At 44.7% G+C, this 17413-nt stretch overlaps 1 protein-coding gene across 1 annotated transcript; it reads right to left on the bottom strand.

The window, feature by feature from the left end:
* Positions 1-445: 445 nt before the first annotated feature.
* On the bottom strand, positions 446-2147 carry LOC143788353 (chromobox protein homolog 5-like). The gene is made up of 3 exons (XM_077277983.1): positions 2045-2147; positions 1340-1679; positions 446-1135 (listed from the first exon to the last, which is right to left on the bottom strand). Exons 2-3 carry the CDS (start codon positions 1439-1441, stop codon positions 902-904), a joined length of 336 nt encoding a protein of 111 aa, XP_077134098.1. The 5' UTR covers positions 1442-1679; positions 2045-2147; the 3' UTR covers positions 446-901.
* Between the last annotated feature and the right edge of the window lie 15266 nt (positions 2148-17413).

Raw genomic sequence — 17413 nt, 5'->3', positions numbered from 1 at the left:
ATTATGGGCACCACATAGTCCTCCATACAGTATAATGAGCCCCATATATTGCTCCATGTAGAATAATGAACCCCATATATTGTTCAATACAGAATAAAAGGCCTCATATAGTGATCCATACAGTATAATGAGCCTCATATGTTGCGCCATACAGAACAATGAGCCTCATATATTGCTCCATGCAGTATAATGAGCCTGTAATAATTATAGGGGATAACTCTGGAGACTCTTTGCGTGGAACAAGACAACTACAGGACACAGTTTTATAAGTGGTAAAGTCTATATTATCACACGGTGATTCAAACAGGTGCAGAGAGAAACTCAAGTCCACAACACTTGGTGCAAACACCAAATGCAGCCCAGCAGTCTATAGGAAACTTCAGAGGAAAATGCAATCACGCAGAAAGTCTATGAAGCACAATTATTCTTGAGGATACTTGACACAAATAAGTCCTTGCTTAGTCTACAACACAGATAGATATGCTTATAAGGCAGTTCAAATAATATCTTAGCTCAACCAGGGAGGTCTGGGTAATAGTCTCAGTTTCTTGCAGAGCAGAAACAGCTTACATGTCCAGCAAATGCAGATGGAAGCAAACACGAGCAGCAGATGAAGAAGGATTACTGCAACTGGTGTATGCAGCAGGAACTCAGAGCAGAGTAGCAGGATAACCCCACAGGTTCACAGGAGCAGGTATATAGCCAGGAAGTCACCAGAGGTCAGGAGCTGGATGCAAGGCAGAATACTCTAGCACAGACTGAAGGCTGGGGTGGAGTTTTATAGCAGGAAGACACAGTGCACATGAGAACAAAGACGCCATCTTGGAAAAGGGCAGTAATGCACAAAAAGGTAATAAAAAATGTTCAGAGTCCTGACATTACTCCCTCCTTAGAAGCGGCCTCAGGACGATCCTGGACCTGGTTTCTCAGGGAATCTCTGATGAAAATGAGAAATCTTCTGTTGGGCATTGAGGTTTTCAACAGGTTCCCAAGAGTCTTCCTCAGGGGGATATCCCTGCCATCTTATCAGATATTGGAGCCGATTCCTGCGAATCCTGGAATCAATAATTTCCTCCACCACAAATTGTTCTTGCCCATCAATCACCACAGGCTGCGGAGGTGGCACAACACGTCCCTGGAAGGTATTAGGAGATACAGGCTTTAGTAAAGATACATGAAAAACTGGGTGTACCTATATAGTCCTGGGCAGCTTCAGCCGGCAGGCCGCAGAGCTCACAATACCGTTGATCTTGAAAGGGCCAATGAATTTCTGTCCAAGTTTTTGTGAAGGAATGTTTAACTTCAGATTCTTAGTTGCTAACCACACGGAATCTCCTACCTTGAACATGGGTGCAGGTTTACGGAATCTATCAGCCGATCTCTTATAACGTTCTTGAGCTGTGGTCAGAGATTCCTTCAGAACCTCCAGATTTTGCCTCATCGCAGTCAGCCTTTCCTCCACTGCCGGAACCGGAGAATTAATTAGAGACCTAGGTAAGATACACGGATGATAACCCAGATTGGCAAAAAGGTGTAAATTTAGTGGAGGCGCTCTGAGAATTGTTATATGAAAATTCGGCTAACGGCAGCAACTCCAACCAATCATCCTGGAGATGGCTGACATAGCATCTTAGATATTGTTCCAGCGTCTGGTTGGTACACTCAGTCTGACCATTTGTCTGGGGATGGTAAGCGGAAGAGAGACAGACATTAATATTGAGTGCAGAGCAAAACCCCTTCCAGAATCTTGAAGTGAACTGCACTCCATGGTCAGAGATGATCTCATCCGGAACCCCATGCAACCGAAAGACATTCTGTATAACCAAGTTCACTGTATCTTTAGCTGAGGGGAGGCCGGTGCATGGAACAAAATGAGCAGCTTTAGTCAGGCGATCAACTACCACCATGATTGTATTCATGCCCCTCGATGTAGGCAGCTCCACAATAAAGTCCATTGATACAGACCCCAAGGGCGGGACGGAACAGGTAATGGTTGTAGAAGACCCGTAGGTGCCACACGAGGAGTCTTGTAACGAGCACATACCTCGCAAGAGAGAACATATTCCTTGGTATCCTTCAGGCAAGTTGGCCACCAGAAGAATCAGCTCAGGAATTCTTGTGTCTTCTGTACCCCCCTGTGACCAGCCAACTTGGAGTCATGTACCAACTTGAGGATCAGCAGACGGACGACCTCAGAGACGTAGATACATCGATCTCTAAATCACATGCCACCCTTAAAGACAAGATTAATATCCACAGGTGGGTTGGCCAGAAATACATCACCGTCATAGGCCTCCCTGCACTCCTTCCACAAGTCCTGATCGTGGATAACTCCGATGAAATTGGCATCAGATAGAATGGTCTTGGACGGGGCTCCAGGTACGGAATCCGCAGCATGGATTCGGGATAAAGTATCAGCCTTCCCATTACGAGAACCTGGACAGTACGAGATAACAAAGTTAAATTGATTTAAAAATAAGTTCCAACGAGCCTGATGAGGAGAAAGACATCTAGCGGATCTAAGGAACTCTAAATTGCGATGGTCAGTTAGCACTATGATCTGTTGTGCAGCTCCTTGCAGATGATGCCTCCATTCTTTGAAAGCCGTAATAATAGCCAGCAATTCCTTGTCTCCCACGTCGTAATTCTTCTCTGCTGAGGTTAGTCTACGGGAAAAGAAAGCACAAGGATGTAGCAGACCCTTCTCTCCAGTTCTTTGGGAGAGAATAGCCCCCAAAGCATTATCAGAAGCGTCCACCTCCACAATGAAAGAAAGTGTTGGATCTGGGTGTATCAACAGCGGGGCTGATGTGAAACAGATCTTAAGCCGATCAAAAGCTTCTTGAGCCTGTGATGACCACTTACAGGGCTTTTCCTTCTTTGTCAAGGAAGTAATGGGACGAACAATATCAGAAAAATTTCGAATGAACAGTGCACATGAGACCAAAGACGCCATCTTGGAAAAGGGCAGTAATGCACAAAAAGGTAATAAAAAATGTTCAGAGTCCTGACAGAGCCCCATATATTGCTCCTTACAGTATAATGAGCCCCATATATTGCTCCCTACAGTATAATGAGCCCCATATATTGCTCCCTACAGTATAATGAGCCCCATATATATCTCTCTACTGTATAATGACCCCCATATATTGCTCCCTACAGTATAATGAGCCCCATATATTGCTCCATACAGAACAATGAGTCTCATTTAATGCTCTATACAGACTAATGGACCCCATATATTGCTCCATACAGTATAATGAGCTCCATACAGAATAATGCGACTCACAGAATGCTCCATACAGTATAATGAGCCCCATATAGTGGTTCATACAGTATATGATGGGACCCATATATTGTTCCATACAGAATGGGCCCCATATAATGCTCCATATATAATGGGCCCAATAAGATGCTCCATATGTAATTGTCCCCATAAGATGATCCATATATGATTGGGCCCATAAGATGATCTATACGTAATTGGCCCCATATACTGTTCCAAACATTAAAAAAAAAATGTAAAAATCAATGAAATCCTCACCACTCCTTGCTGGCCGCTGCTCTGTTCCAGACTCCTCAGCGTTGTTGTCTTCTAGCTCTCTGCACTATGACTGCTCAGGCAATGGGTGCACAGCTGTGATGTCATTGTGCCCTCTGACCTGAACGTCACAGTCAAGAGTATGCGGAAGATGCCGCAGCGGTAGAACTGCGAGAAGTATCGCAAGTGTCGGGGCCCAGAGCAGGCAGGGGGCCCACATAGCGCGCCAGTGTCCCCAATGGTAAGTGGACCCCCTGCTTGCTCAGGGTGCTGACGCCGGCCCTGCTGAACAGTCCAGTGATTTATCTCATCTGGCAAATTAGAATTTCAAAGTATTGGATCATCTATTAACCTAACCATCCCTGTGTGGCCTATTAAAAAAAAACAAAAAAAAACCATAATCAGGTTCCTCGCATCATGTTCTCATACACTTTATGCAGTTAATAGCCTCTGTGTCTGTACTGTTACATACTTAGGCTGATAACTGGTTCATGCAGCTTTACATGAACACCCGAGCCTTACACTATGGCTGGTCCGAACAACTAAAGCAATTGTCACCATCCACCTCTCGTGTCTCCCCTTTTCCTCATAGTTTGTAGCTTGCGAGCAGCAGGGCCCTCATTCCTCCTGGTATCTGTGCTGAACTGTGATTTCTGTTATGCTGTAATGTCTATTGTCTGTACAAGTCCCCTCTATAAGTTGTAAAGCGCTGCGGAATATGTTGGCGCTATATAAATAAAAATTATTATTATTATTAATATTATTATCTATAATTGTGCATGATGGAGTAACGATCACAGCGATTTATAGAAACAGATCCCATAGAACGTGCGGTGAGAGGTCGTTTCACCGCCATAATGTCACTCCATTACCTCTTTACTGCCACAACAAATGTCACAGATGGAAAAAGTGACAGTGAATCAGGAATGTCACAGGTGATCGATTCATGTCATCGACCGAGGAGCAGTGCAGCCAAAATACAACACTAATATTATTACATTCTTCTCTTCATACTCCTGACGAGCAAGTGATGGATATGTGGAAGTCGCCATGTCGTTTTTTTCTTTGGGTCTGGGCGGGCAAGCATGGCAAATGGAGTGTTTAGGATTAATGATATCGAAAATGATAGAGAAAAGATTGAAATTCCTTCATTCCTGAAGCATGCAGATTGGAATATACCTAGGAGCTATGTCTGCCTGCGCTGCCAGAGAAGGTCTCGTTCTAACCTTCCACCTCTATATACACGTCCTATTACCTTCCCGAGTTAACATCCTGTGCTAGATTACAAGAAATCACTGAAAGTTCCCGAAGTTTCTACATCTCCATTTTAACCTTTCACTTCTGCAGTGTCACACCTCATTTCCCTTTCTGAAGGTCACTCGTTTAAAATAATGATTCCAAAATGTCCGATTAATAAATATCTTATTACTGGAATATATTGACAATTATAAGAACATCTTTAGGGTGTAATGAAGCAACGTTGGCCATGTCAGTGAAGGATACAAATATAGAAGGTTCCTTTAGTAAGAAACTGACGACACGCAGTGCTGGCGTTAGGGGCAGGCAGACCAGGCAGCCGCCTAGGGCCCCTGCTCTTCCAGGGGCGCCAGCCAGTGGCCGCTATGGGTCCCCTGAGTAACAGGACCTGTGGAGAAACAGGGTAAGTGGGTGCTCTCATCTGCTGGCCCGGATGTCTTTAGCAAGACTGCATTGACCGGGGCTCATACCACTGAACGCCCGCTCTATCTCCCGGTGGGCAATACACTACACAGACAACACAGGGTTAAGGTAAAACAGTGCAGCAATACTTTATTGAACCACAACACACAATAGCAAACAGAACAATCTCAGCAATTACCCCAACATAGTGCACATGACAGGGTCTTACTCTTCCGTTGTCCCGCCGGGATAATGGTAGATGTTGTATCAGAGCTCCCAGGCTCGATATTCCTCCTCTGATATACACACAGAGAAGAGATATCGACAAGCATAGGAAGATGCCAGAGAACAGTCCATAGAGTTCGTACGTGGTCAAAAGCCAGTTGACATGATGTCAGAACTCCCAGGGTCGCTATTCCACCTGTGATACACACACAGAGAAGAGGTAACGACAAGCATAGGGAGATGACCAAGAACTGTCCATAGAGTTCATACAAGGTCCAAAGCCTGTTGACACGAGAGTCACCACCTGGCTTATCTGACCATCTCCATGGAACCAGGCGACCAGCGGGTCCCAAACCTGGCTTTCTCCAAAAATATCCATCATGGTTCAGAGATGGTCACTGGATCAGAGCTGTGTCCTTCCAACCAGAGCCGAAAACCCCTAGGTTGTTTCCTATAGAATCATAGATCAGTGTCCCTCGTGATGGTGCCATGATGAATTGGCTGCAGTCCTTTCTCTTGTCTGTTGGGTAGTTTGAAGAATGTCCGGCTGGTAGCTCTGTCTTACTTAAGCCACCCATGATGTGATCTCTCAGTCTTTTTATACCCAAGGCATGTAAGCTATTTTTAGAATTACCCAGGGTCCTTCAGTCAAACATCAAGATAAGGTATACATCGGTGATGGGATCAAGTAGCACTATTAGCATATAAGCACACATCAATAAACAAAGCTTAACACACCCTATGTACAGTCACTATTACAGACTTACACAGTATGTTAGATAGTATATCAGTTGGCAAGTCAGTCTTCCTGACCCACCAGACATAAACACTTAAATTCACAAGCCAATATACAGATAAAAAGCCAGTTCTTTTGGTTTTGCAAAAATATGATTGTCTGGGAAATTAAGATGCAATCTGGTTTCTTCACAGGGGCCCAGCACCGGCCCCTCCCCGCATCGCACATTCAACTTATCGGCATCATAGATGCCAATAAAGTTGAAAGCAGTGATGGAGGAGACAGGGTCATGTGACACTCCCCCTCCCATCTCGCCCTCTCTGCCTGTGACTCATGTTTCAGCAGGGGAGCTGGTGAGACACTGAGATGCTCTGCAGAAGCCAGAGCAGCAGGGGGGACAAGGAGGAGAGGTAATTAGTGTGTGTGTGTGTGTGCATTATAGTGTGTGTGTGTGTGTCTGCTGCACGATAGTGTGTGTGGGGGGACTGCACTATACTGTGTATGGGGGCTGCACTATACTGTGTGTTTGTGATGGGTGCATTATACTGTGTGTAGGGCTGTATTATACTCTGGGGCTGCATTATACTCTTAGGGAGCTGCATTATACTGTGTGCGGGGGCTGCACTAAGACACTCTGCAGAAGCCAGAGCAGCAGTGGGGACAAGGAGGAGAGGTAAGTATTGTTTGTGCCTGCATTATAGTGTGTTTCTGCTGCACTATAGTGCGTGTTGGGGGACTGCACTCTGTGTATGGGGGCTGCACTATACTGTGTGTGTTTGTGGGGGTGCATAATACTGTGTGTAGGGCTGTATTATACTCTGGGGAGCTGCATTATACTGTGTGTGGGGGGCTGCATTACACTCTTAGGGAGCTGCATTATACTGTGTGCAGGGGCTGCATTAAACTGTGCATGGGGGACTGCATTATACTGTGTGTGGGGGCTGCAATATAATGTGTGTTTGTGGGGTTTGCATTATACTCTGGGGGCTGCATTATACTGTGTGGGGGGCTGCATTATATTGTGTGTGACTGCATTATACTCTAAGGGGGCTGCATTTTACTGTGTGGGGGGCTGCATTACATGGTGTGTGAAGGGGGCTGCAATATACTGTGTGTTTGTGGGAGTGGGGCCTGCATTATATTGTGTGTGTTGGGCTGCATTATACTGTGTGTGTGGGGGCTGCATTATACTCTCTGAGGGGGGCTGCAGTATACTCTATGATGGGGGCTGCAGCATACTCTGAGGGGGCTGAATTATACTCTACGAAGGACCATGGGGAGTAGATTTTACTATATGTACTATATGGGACCTGCATTATACTGTATCGAGGACCATGTTCACCAATCATTCTTCCTCAGAGTAAGGGTAGGTGCACACGATCATAAAACGATGTGGGGTTGGACGTTGTGTACTTGTGCAGCGGCCAGATGGTACAGCATAGTGGATGGGATTTCAAGATATCCCATGCCCACTATGCGTGCACAGATGCTCGCAGCTCATCCGCAGAGAGGAACATGCGGCGCATCTTTCCAGACTGCAGCATATCAATTTAACTTTAAATGTCTCCGCAAGATAAATTTCACCCGTACAATGTATTGGACGCAGTGAGTCCGCACAGTTCAATGAACACATCGCAGTGGACATGTGCTGCGTCCAAAGCGCTGCCTATTACTGAACGTGTGCACAGACACTAAAAAGGCTGGGAAACAAGCATCGATCGACTGCAATATTGTCGATCACGCTCGTTTAGCGGCCTGAACTTAGTACTTGTACAGTGAGTATGGAAAGTATTCAGACCATTTGCTCAGTATTGAGGAGAAGCACCTTTTGAGCTAATACAGCCATGAGTCTTCTTGGGAATGATACAAGTATTTAACCCGTGGATTTGGGGATCCTCTGCTATTCTTCCTTGCAGATCCTCTCCAGTTCCGTCAGGTTGGATGGTGAACGTTGGTGGACGCCATTTTCAGGTCTCTTCTGAGATGCTCAATTGGGTTTAGGTCTGGGCCAGTCAAGAATGGTCACAGAGTTGTTCTGAAGCCACTCCCTTGTTATTTTAGCTGTGTGCTTAGGGTCATTGTCTTGTTGGAAGGTTAACCTTTGGCCAAGTGCCAAGAGGTCCAGAACACTCTGGAAGAGGTTTTCATCCAGGATCTCTCTGTACTTCATGTTTCCTTCAATGACAACTAGTTGCCCTGTCCCTGCAGCTGAAAAACACCCCCATAGCATGATGCTGCCACCACCATGCTTCACTGTGGGGATTGTATTGGGTAGGTGATGAGCAGTGCCTGGTTTTCTCCACACATACCTCTTATAATTAACACCAGAAAGGTCTATCTTTGTCTCATCAGACCAGAGAATCTTATTTCTCATAGTCTGGGAGCCCTTCATGTGTTTTTTAGCAAACTCTATGCGGGCTTTCATATGTCTTGCAGTGAAGAGAAGCTTCCGTCTGGCCACTCTGCCATAAAGGCCTGACTGGTGGAGGGCTGCTGTGATAATTGACTTTGAGGAACTTTCTCCCATCTCCCTACTGCATCTCTGGAGCTCAGCTACAGTGATCTTGGCATTCTTCTTTACCTCTCTCACCAAGGCTCTTCTCCCACGATTGCTCAGTTTGGCAGGACGGCCAGGTCTAGGAAGAATTCTGGTGGTCCCAAACTTCTTCCATTTAAGGATTATGGAGGCCACTGTGCTCTTAGGAACCTTGAGTACTGCAGAAATTCTGTTGTAAACTTGGCCAGATCTGCTCCTTGCCACAATTCTGTCTCTAAGCTCCTTGGCCAGTTCCTTTGACCTCATGATTCTCCTTTGGTCTGCCTTGCACTGTGAGGTCTTATATAGACAGGTGTGCGCCTTTCCAAATAAAGTCCTATCAGTTTAATTACACACAGCTGGACTACAATGAAGGAGGAGAACCATCTCAAGGAGGATCACAAGGAAATGGACAGCATGGGACTGAAATATGAGTGTCTGAGCAAAGGGGCTGAATACTTATGATCACGTGATATTTCAGTTTTTCTTTTTTATTAAATTTGCAAATATTTCTACATTTCTGTTTTTTTCAGTCAAGATGGGGGGCAGAGTGAACATTAATGAGGAGAAAATGAGCTTTATAGAATTTACCAAATGGCTGCAATGAAACAAAGAGTGAAAAATTTAAAGGGGTTTGAATACTTTCTGTACCCACTGTAAATACAACAGAAATGTTTCTGTCTGATGGTGAGATATGTTAGCATTTGGGGCCCCACTTTAAACTTTTTCCCAGGGCCCCACTTTGCCTAAAACCGGCCCTGACAACATGGCAGATGTGCGGTCTGTGGTCTCCAGACACTGAGACCTGTGGAAATCCTGCACAGTCCGGAGTGATCAACAGCTCCATGCGCCATCGACATACTGGAATGTGTCCGACTGATATAGGACTGTTATAGGACTGCTATAGGACTGTTATAGGACTGTTATAGGTCTGATATAGGACTGTTATAGGTCTGATATAGGACTGTTATAGGACTGTTATAGGTCTGATATAGGACTGTTATAGGACTGATATAGGACTGTTATAGGACTGTTATAGGTCTGATATAGGACTGTTATAGGACTGTTATAGGTCTGATATAGGACTGTTATAGGTCTGATATAGGACTGTTATAGGACTGTTATAGGACTGATATAGGACTGTTATAGGACTGATATAGGACTGTTATAGGTCTGATATAGGACTGTTATAGGTCTGATATAGGACTGTTATAGGACTGATATAGGACTGATATAGGGCTGATATAGGACTGATATAGGGCTGATATAGGGCTGATATAGGACTGATATAGGTCTGATATAGGACTGATATAGGTCTGATATAGGACTGTTATAGGACTGATATAGGACTGTTATAGGACTGATATAGGACTGATATAGGACTGTTATAGGTCTGATATAGGACTGTTATAGGTCTGATATAGGACTGTTATAGGACTGATATAGGACTGTTATAGGATTGATATAGGACTGATATAGGGCTGATATAGGTCTGATATAGGACTGTTATAGGTCTGATATAGGACTGATATAGGTCTGATATAGGACTGTTATAGGACTGATATAGGACTGTTATAGGACTGATATAGGACTGTTATAGGTCTGATATAGGACTGTTATAGGAGTGATATAGGACTGTTATAGGACTGATATAGGACTGTTATAGGACTGTTATAGGTCTGATATAGGACTGTTATAGGAGTGATATAGGACTGTTATAGGACTGATATAGGACTGTTATAGGACTGTTATAGGACTGATATAGGACTGATATAGGACTGTTATAGGGCTGATATAGGACTGTTATAGGATTGATATAGGACTGATATAGGACTGTTATAGGGCTGATATAGGGCTGATATAGGGCTGTTATAGGTCTGATATAGGACTGATATAGGACTGATATAGGTCTGATATAGGACTGTTATAGGACTGATATAGGACTGATATAGGACTGATATAGGACTGTTATAGGTCTGATATAGGACTGTTATAGGACTGATATAGGACTGTTATAGGACTGTTATAGGAGTGATATAGGACTGATATAGGACTGATATAGGACTGTTATAGGAGTGATATAGGACTGTTATAGGAGTGATATAGGACTGTTATAGGAGTGATATAGGACTGTTATAGGAGTGATATAGGACTGTTATAGGAGTGATATAGGACTGTTATAGGAGTGATATAGGACTGTTATAGGACTGATATAGGACTGATATAGGTCTGATATAGGACTGTTATAGGACTGATATAGGACTGATATAGGACTGTTATAGGGCTGATATAGGACTGTTATAGGATTGATATAGGACTGATATAGGACTGTTATAGGGCTGATATAGGGCTGATATAGGGCTGTTATAGGTCTGATATAGGACTGATATAGGACTGATATAGGTCTGATATAGGACTGTTATAGGACTGTTATAGGACTGATATAGGACTGATATAGGACTGTTATAGGTCTGATATAGGACTGTTATAGGACTGATATAGGACTGTTATAGGACTGTTATAGGAGTGATATAGGACTGATATAGGACTGATATAGGACTGTTATAGGAGTGATATAGGACTGTTATAGGAGTGATATAGGACTGTTATAGGAGTGATATAGGACTGTTATAGGACTGATATAGGACTGTTATAGGAGTGATATAGGACTGTTATAGGAGTGATATAGGACTGTTATAGGAGTGATATAGGACTGTTATAGGACTGATATAGGACTGTTATAGGTCTGATATAGGACTGTTATAGGAGTGATATAGGACTGTTATAGGACTGATATAGGACTGTTATAGGACTGTTATAGGTCTGATATAGGACTGTTATAGGAGTGATATAGGACTGTTATAGGACTGATATAGGACTGTTATAGGACTGTTATAGGACTGATATAGGACTGTTATAGGACTGTTATAGGGCTGATATAGGACTGTTATAGGATTGATATAGGACTGATATAGGACTGTTATAGGGCTGATATAGGGCTGATATAGGGCTGTTATAGGTCTGATATAGGACTGATATAGGACTGATATAGGTCTGATATAGGACTGTTATAGGACTGATATAGGACTGATATAGGACTGATATAGGACTGTTATAGGTCTGATATAGGACTGTTATAGGACTGATATAGGACTGTTATAGGACTGTTATAGGAGTGATATAGGACTGATATAGGACTGATATAGGACTGTTATAGGAGTGATATAGGACTGTTATAGGAGTGATATAGGACTGTTATAGGAGTGATATAGGACTGTTATAGGAGTGATATAGGACTGTTATAGGAGTGATATAGGACTGTTATAGGAGTGATATAGGACTGTTATAGGACTGATATAGGACTGATATAGGTCTGATATAGGACTGTTATAGGACTGATATAGGACTGATATAGGACTGTTATAGGGCTGATATAGGACTGTTATAGGATTGATATAGGACTGATATAGGACTGTTATAGGGCTGATATAGGGCTGATATAGGGCTGTTATAGGTCTGATATAGGACTGATATAGGACTGATATAGGTCTGATATAGGACTGTTATAGGACTGTTATAGGACTGATATAGGACTGATATAGGACTGTTATAGGTCTGATATAGGACTGTTATAGGTCTGATATAGGACTGTTATAGGACTGTTATAGGAGTGATATAGGACTGATATAGGACTGATATAGGACTGTTATAGGAGTGATATAGGACTGTTATAGGAGTGATATAGGACTGTTATAGGAGTGATATAGGACTGTTATAGGAGTGATATAGGACTGTTATAGGAGTGATATAGGACTGTTATAGGAGTGATATAGGACTGTTATAGGACTGATATAGGACTGATATAGGTCTGATATAGGACTGTTATAGGACTGATATAGGACTGTTATAGGGCTGATATAGGACTGATACAGGACTGTTATAGGATTGATATAGGACTGATATAGGACTGTTATAGGGCTGATATAGGGCTGATATAGGAGTGTTATAGGTCTGATATAGGACTGATATAGGACTGATATAGGTCTGATATAGGACTGTTATAGGACTGATATAGGACTGTTATAGGAGTAATATAGGACTGTTATATGACTGATATAGGATTGATATAGTACTGATATAGGATTGATATAGGACTGTTATAGGTCTGATATAGGACTGATATAGGACTGTTATAGGATTGATATAGGACTGTTATACGATGGTTATAGGTCTGATATAGGACTGTTATTGGAGTGATATAGAACTGATACAGGACTGTTATAGGATTGATATATGTTAAGGTTGGCGGAACGCACCGAATATATTTATTAGATGGGATAGGTGCGTTCGCAACCTGGGATCCACCGTGCAGGAAAGAACCTGCTGCTAAGTACGGCGGCGAAGTAAATTAGAATAAACGAACTCTGTTACTTCACAGAGCCCGTAGTAAAGAGAACGCTGTGCCCTGTTTAGCTCACAGGGGACACAGCTACTGTGTAGAGCCGACAGTGGTCATGCAGCCCAACCAACACGCAGCTCCTCTCCGGTGGAGCCGGAATTCTATCGGCTATTAGCCAGCCCTGAATTCACACATAAACTCCCCTTGCCGGAGGTGCCTGCATTCTAGGGGCTTATTTCAGCGGGGTCCCTGACCACACACACGACTACACTGGCGCTGAGCTCGTACGTATTTGACACTAGCGCATGGCCGTGCGGTCATGAGAACCTTATATAGCTGCAGCACCTACAGCATACCTCCCAACTTTTGAAGATGGGAAAGAGGGACAAAGTTAGCGGCGCGCCACGGCAAATTTTAGGCCACGCCTCTGACCACACCCATTCATAATTAGTCACACCCATATCCACATCCCAACCACACCCATTTAGCACTGCTGATCACACTGTTTCATATACAATAATTATAAACAAAAAAATATGGCCACACATGATGCTCATACTGTATAATGACTGCACATGATGCTCCATATTGTATGATGACCACACATGATGCTCCATACTGTATAATGGCCCCACATGATGCTCCATACTGTATAATGACTGCACATGATGCTCCATATTGTATGATGACCACACATGATGCTCCATACTGTATACTGGCTGCACATGATGCTCCATACTGTATAATGACCCCACATGATGCTCCATACTGTATAATGACTGCACATGATGCTCCATACTGTATAATGACCCCACATGATGCTCCATACTGTATAATGACCACACATGATGCTCCATACTGTATAATGACCACACATGATGCTCCATACTGTATAATGACTGCACATGATGCTCCATACTGTATAATGACCGCACATGATGCTCCATACTGTATAATGACCACACATGATGCTCCATATTGTATGATGACCGTACATGATGCTCCATACTGTATAATGACCCCACATGATGCTCCATACTGTATAATGACCCCACATGATGCTCCATACTGTATATTGGCCGCACATGATACTTCGTACCATATAATGGCCACACATAGCTACTCCTACACACGCGGCTGCGTTCCATACACTTTGCACACACGGCTCCACTCTGTACACACGCGCTCCGCTCCGTACACAAGCGGCTCCGCTCCGTACACCTCGTACACATTTGGCTCTGCTCCATACACCTCATACACATGGCTCCGCTCCATACACCTCATACACACACGGCTCCGCTCCATACACCTCATACACACACGGCTCCGCCCCATGCACCTCATACACACACGGCTCCGCTCCATACACCTCATACACACACGGCTCCGCTCCATACACCTCATACACACACGGCTCCGCTCCATACACCTCATACACATACGGTTCCGCTCCATACACCTCATACACACACGGCTCCGCTCCATACACCTCATACACACACGGCACCGCTCCATACACCTCATACACACACGGCACCGCTCCATACACCTCATACACACACGGCTCCGCTCCATACACCTCATACACACAGCTCCGCTCCATACACCTCATACACACACGGCTCCGCTCCATACACCTCATACACACACGGCTCCGCTCCATACACCTCATACACACACGGCTCCGCTCCATACACCTCATACACACACGGCTCCGCTCCATGCACCTCATACACACACGGTTCCGCTCCATACACCTCATACACACACGGCACTGCTCCATACACCTCATACACACACGGCACCGCTCCATACACCTCATACACACACGGCTCCGCTCCATACACCTCATACACACGGCTCCGCTCCATACACCTCATACACACGGCTCCACTCCATACACCTCATACACACACGGCTCTGCTCCATACACCTCATACACATGGCTCCGCGCCATACACCTCATACACACGGCTCCGCTCCGTACACCTCATACACACACGGCTCTGCTCCATACACCTCATACACACACGGCACCGCTCCATACACCTCATACACACACGGCACCGCTCCATACACCTCATACACACACGGCTCCGCTCCATACACCTCATACACACGGCTCCGCTCCATACACCTCATACACACGGCTCCGCTCCATACACCTCATACACACGGCTCCACTCCATACACCTCATACACACACGGCTCCGCTCCATACACCTCATACACACGGCTCCGCTCCATACACCTCGTACACACATGGCTCTGCTACATCCACACTGTACACCTCCTCACCCCACACAAGGCATTACTTACCTCCTGCAGCACCATGTGGCAAGCTGGCAACCAGCACAGCCGAGTCCTGCAAGCCACGGAGGTCCCGATCATGTGACCCCTGACTCCTCCCCTCCTGTGACCTCATCACAGGTCCTGTGTGCAGAAAGCAGGCAGGCATACAGAAGGGTAAGGGCCCGGGGCATGGCTTAACACAAGGGGGCATGTCGGCTGCTTCTAATCTCCTGCTGTCTGAGGGATCAGAGCGCCCAATGCTGGATAGCGGGGCAAAGGCTGAAAACCGGGACAGTCCCGCACAATGAGGGACGGTTGGGAGCTATGCCTACATGACCTTCCAAAAGGACCAATGGAAGGCTGCCACAGAACTTGATCAGGTACAGGACCTTCCTGGAGGACCAATGGAAGTTGCTGCAGTACCTGAGCATGTGACCCTTGATCTCCACTGAGGGATCTTACCCTGGGCATGCTCAGTGTGTGCAAAGCAGGACTTAGTCCCAGAAAAGCCTGCTCACCGCAGATCAGTGCAGGGTACAATAGCAGAGCCTGGAGAGGCAGCAATAACCCTTTGCACAGAACCAGACTGAGCGAGATGCTGGGACCGACGTCTCCGCTGAGCAGGCTCCACTGCAGCTGGAGGAGAATAGGAGACCGCAGCAGACATGGCTCGAGATTCCCCCTGTGCAGCAGCGGGAACTCGACTCCTAAGGCTAGGTTCCCATTGCGTTTTAGTGTGAGCGCTAACGGACAGCGTTGCACGGCGAAATTAACGCCGTGCAATGCGTCCGTTAGCGCTCCCATTGCCGGCAATGTTAAAGCGCATTGCTAGCGCGTGTCATTTTCGGCTAGCGATATGCCGTTCTTTTGTAGCGCGCCTCGGACGCTGCTTGCAGCGTCCACGGCGCGCCCGAGGTCCGTTCCCCGCTCTGGCAGATCGTGGATCTGAGCTAGCGGGGACGTTTAACGCGACCCCTTAAAAGACATTGCGTTAGCGCAATCCGCTAGCACTTAGCGCTAAACGGATTTCCCTAACGCAATGGGAACCTAGCCTTACAGATATAGGAGTGTTATAAGCCTGATATAGGATTGATATAGGTCTGATATAGAACTGTTATAGGATTGATATAGGACTGCTATAGGTCTGTTATAGGACTGATATAGAACTGCTATAGGACTGTTATAGGATTGATATACGTCTGTTATAGGATTGATATACGATGGTTATAGGACTGATACAAGATTGATATAGGACTGTTATAGGACTGTTATGGGACTGTTATGGGAGAGATAAGGCTGATATAGGACTGTTATAGGATTGATATAGGACTGTTATAGGCCTGATATAGGTCTGATATAGAACTGCTATAGGACTGATACAAGATTGATATAGGACTGTTATAGGACTGATATACGATGGTTATAGGACTGATACAAGATTGATATAGGACTGTTATAGGATTGGTATAGGACTGTTATAGGATTGATATAGGACTGATAAATGATTGATATAGGATTGATTTAGGACTGATATAGGAGTGATAAAGGACTGTTATAGGACTGATATATGATTGATGTAGGATTGATATAGGACTGTTATAGGATTGATATAGGACTGATATAGGAGTGATATAGGACTGTTATAGGAGTGATATAGGACTGATATAGGATTGATATAGGACTGTTATGGGACTGTTATAGGATTGATATAGGACTGTTACAGAACTGTTATAGGATTGATATAGGACTGATGTAGGATTGGTATAGGACTGATATATGATTGATATAGGATTGATATATGACTGATATAGGAGTGATAAAGGACTGTAAGGCTACGTTCACACGATCCGTTTTTTGCTGCGGATCTGTAGCGGAATTGCAGCTACGGATCCGCAGCCGTTTTCCATGCAGGGTACAGTACAATGTTACCCTATGGAAAACAAAACCCGCTGTGCCGACGATCCTTTTTTTCGCTGGAAAATCCGCGCGGATTTGCCAACGGAAAAAAGAAGTACCATGTCAATT

Source organism: Ranitomeya variabilis, chromosome 8 (assembly GCF_051348905.1).
Source record: "Ranitomeya variabilis isolate aRanVar5 chromosome 8, aRanVar5.hap1, whole genome shotgun sequence".
NCBI classification, from domain to species: domain Eukaryota; kingdom Metazoa; phylum Chordata; class Amphibia; order Anura; family Dendrobatidae; genus Ranitomeya; species Ranitomeya variabilis.
This window is presented reverse-complemented; position numbering and strand designations above follow the sequence as displayed.

Coding starts and splice junctions, on each gene's coding strand:
- LOC143788353 (XM_077277983.1), bottom strand. CDS start 1,441: ATGAGGCAAAATCTGGAGGTTCTGAAGGAATCTCTGACCACAGCTCAA. Junction 1,136..1,339: donor AACCTGCACCCATGTTCAAG/GTAGGAGATTCC, acceptor AATACCTTCCAG/GGACGTGTTGTGCCACCTCC.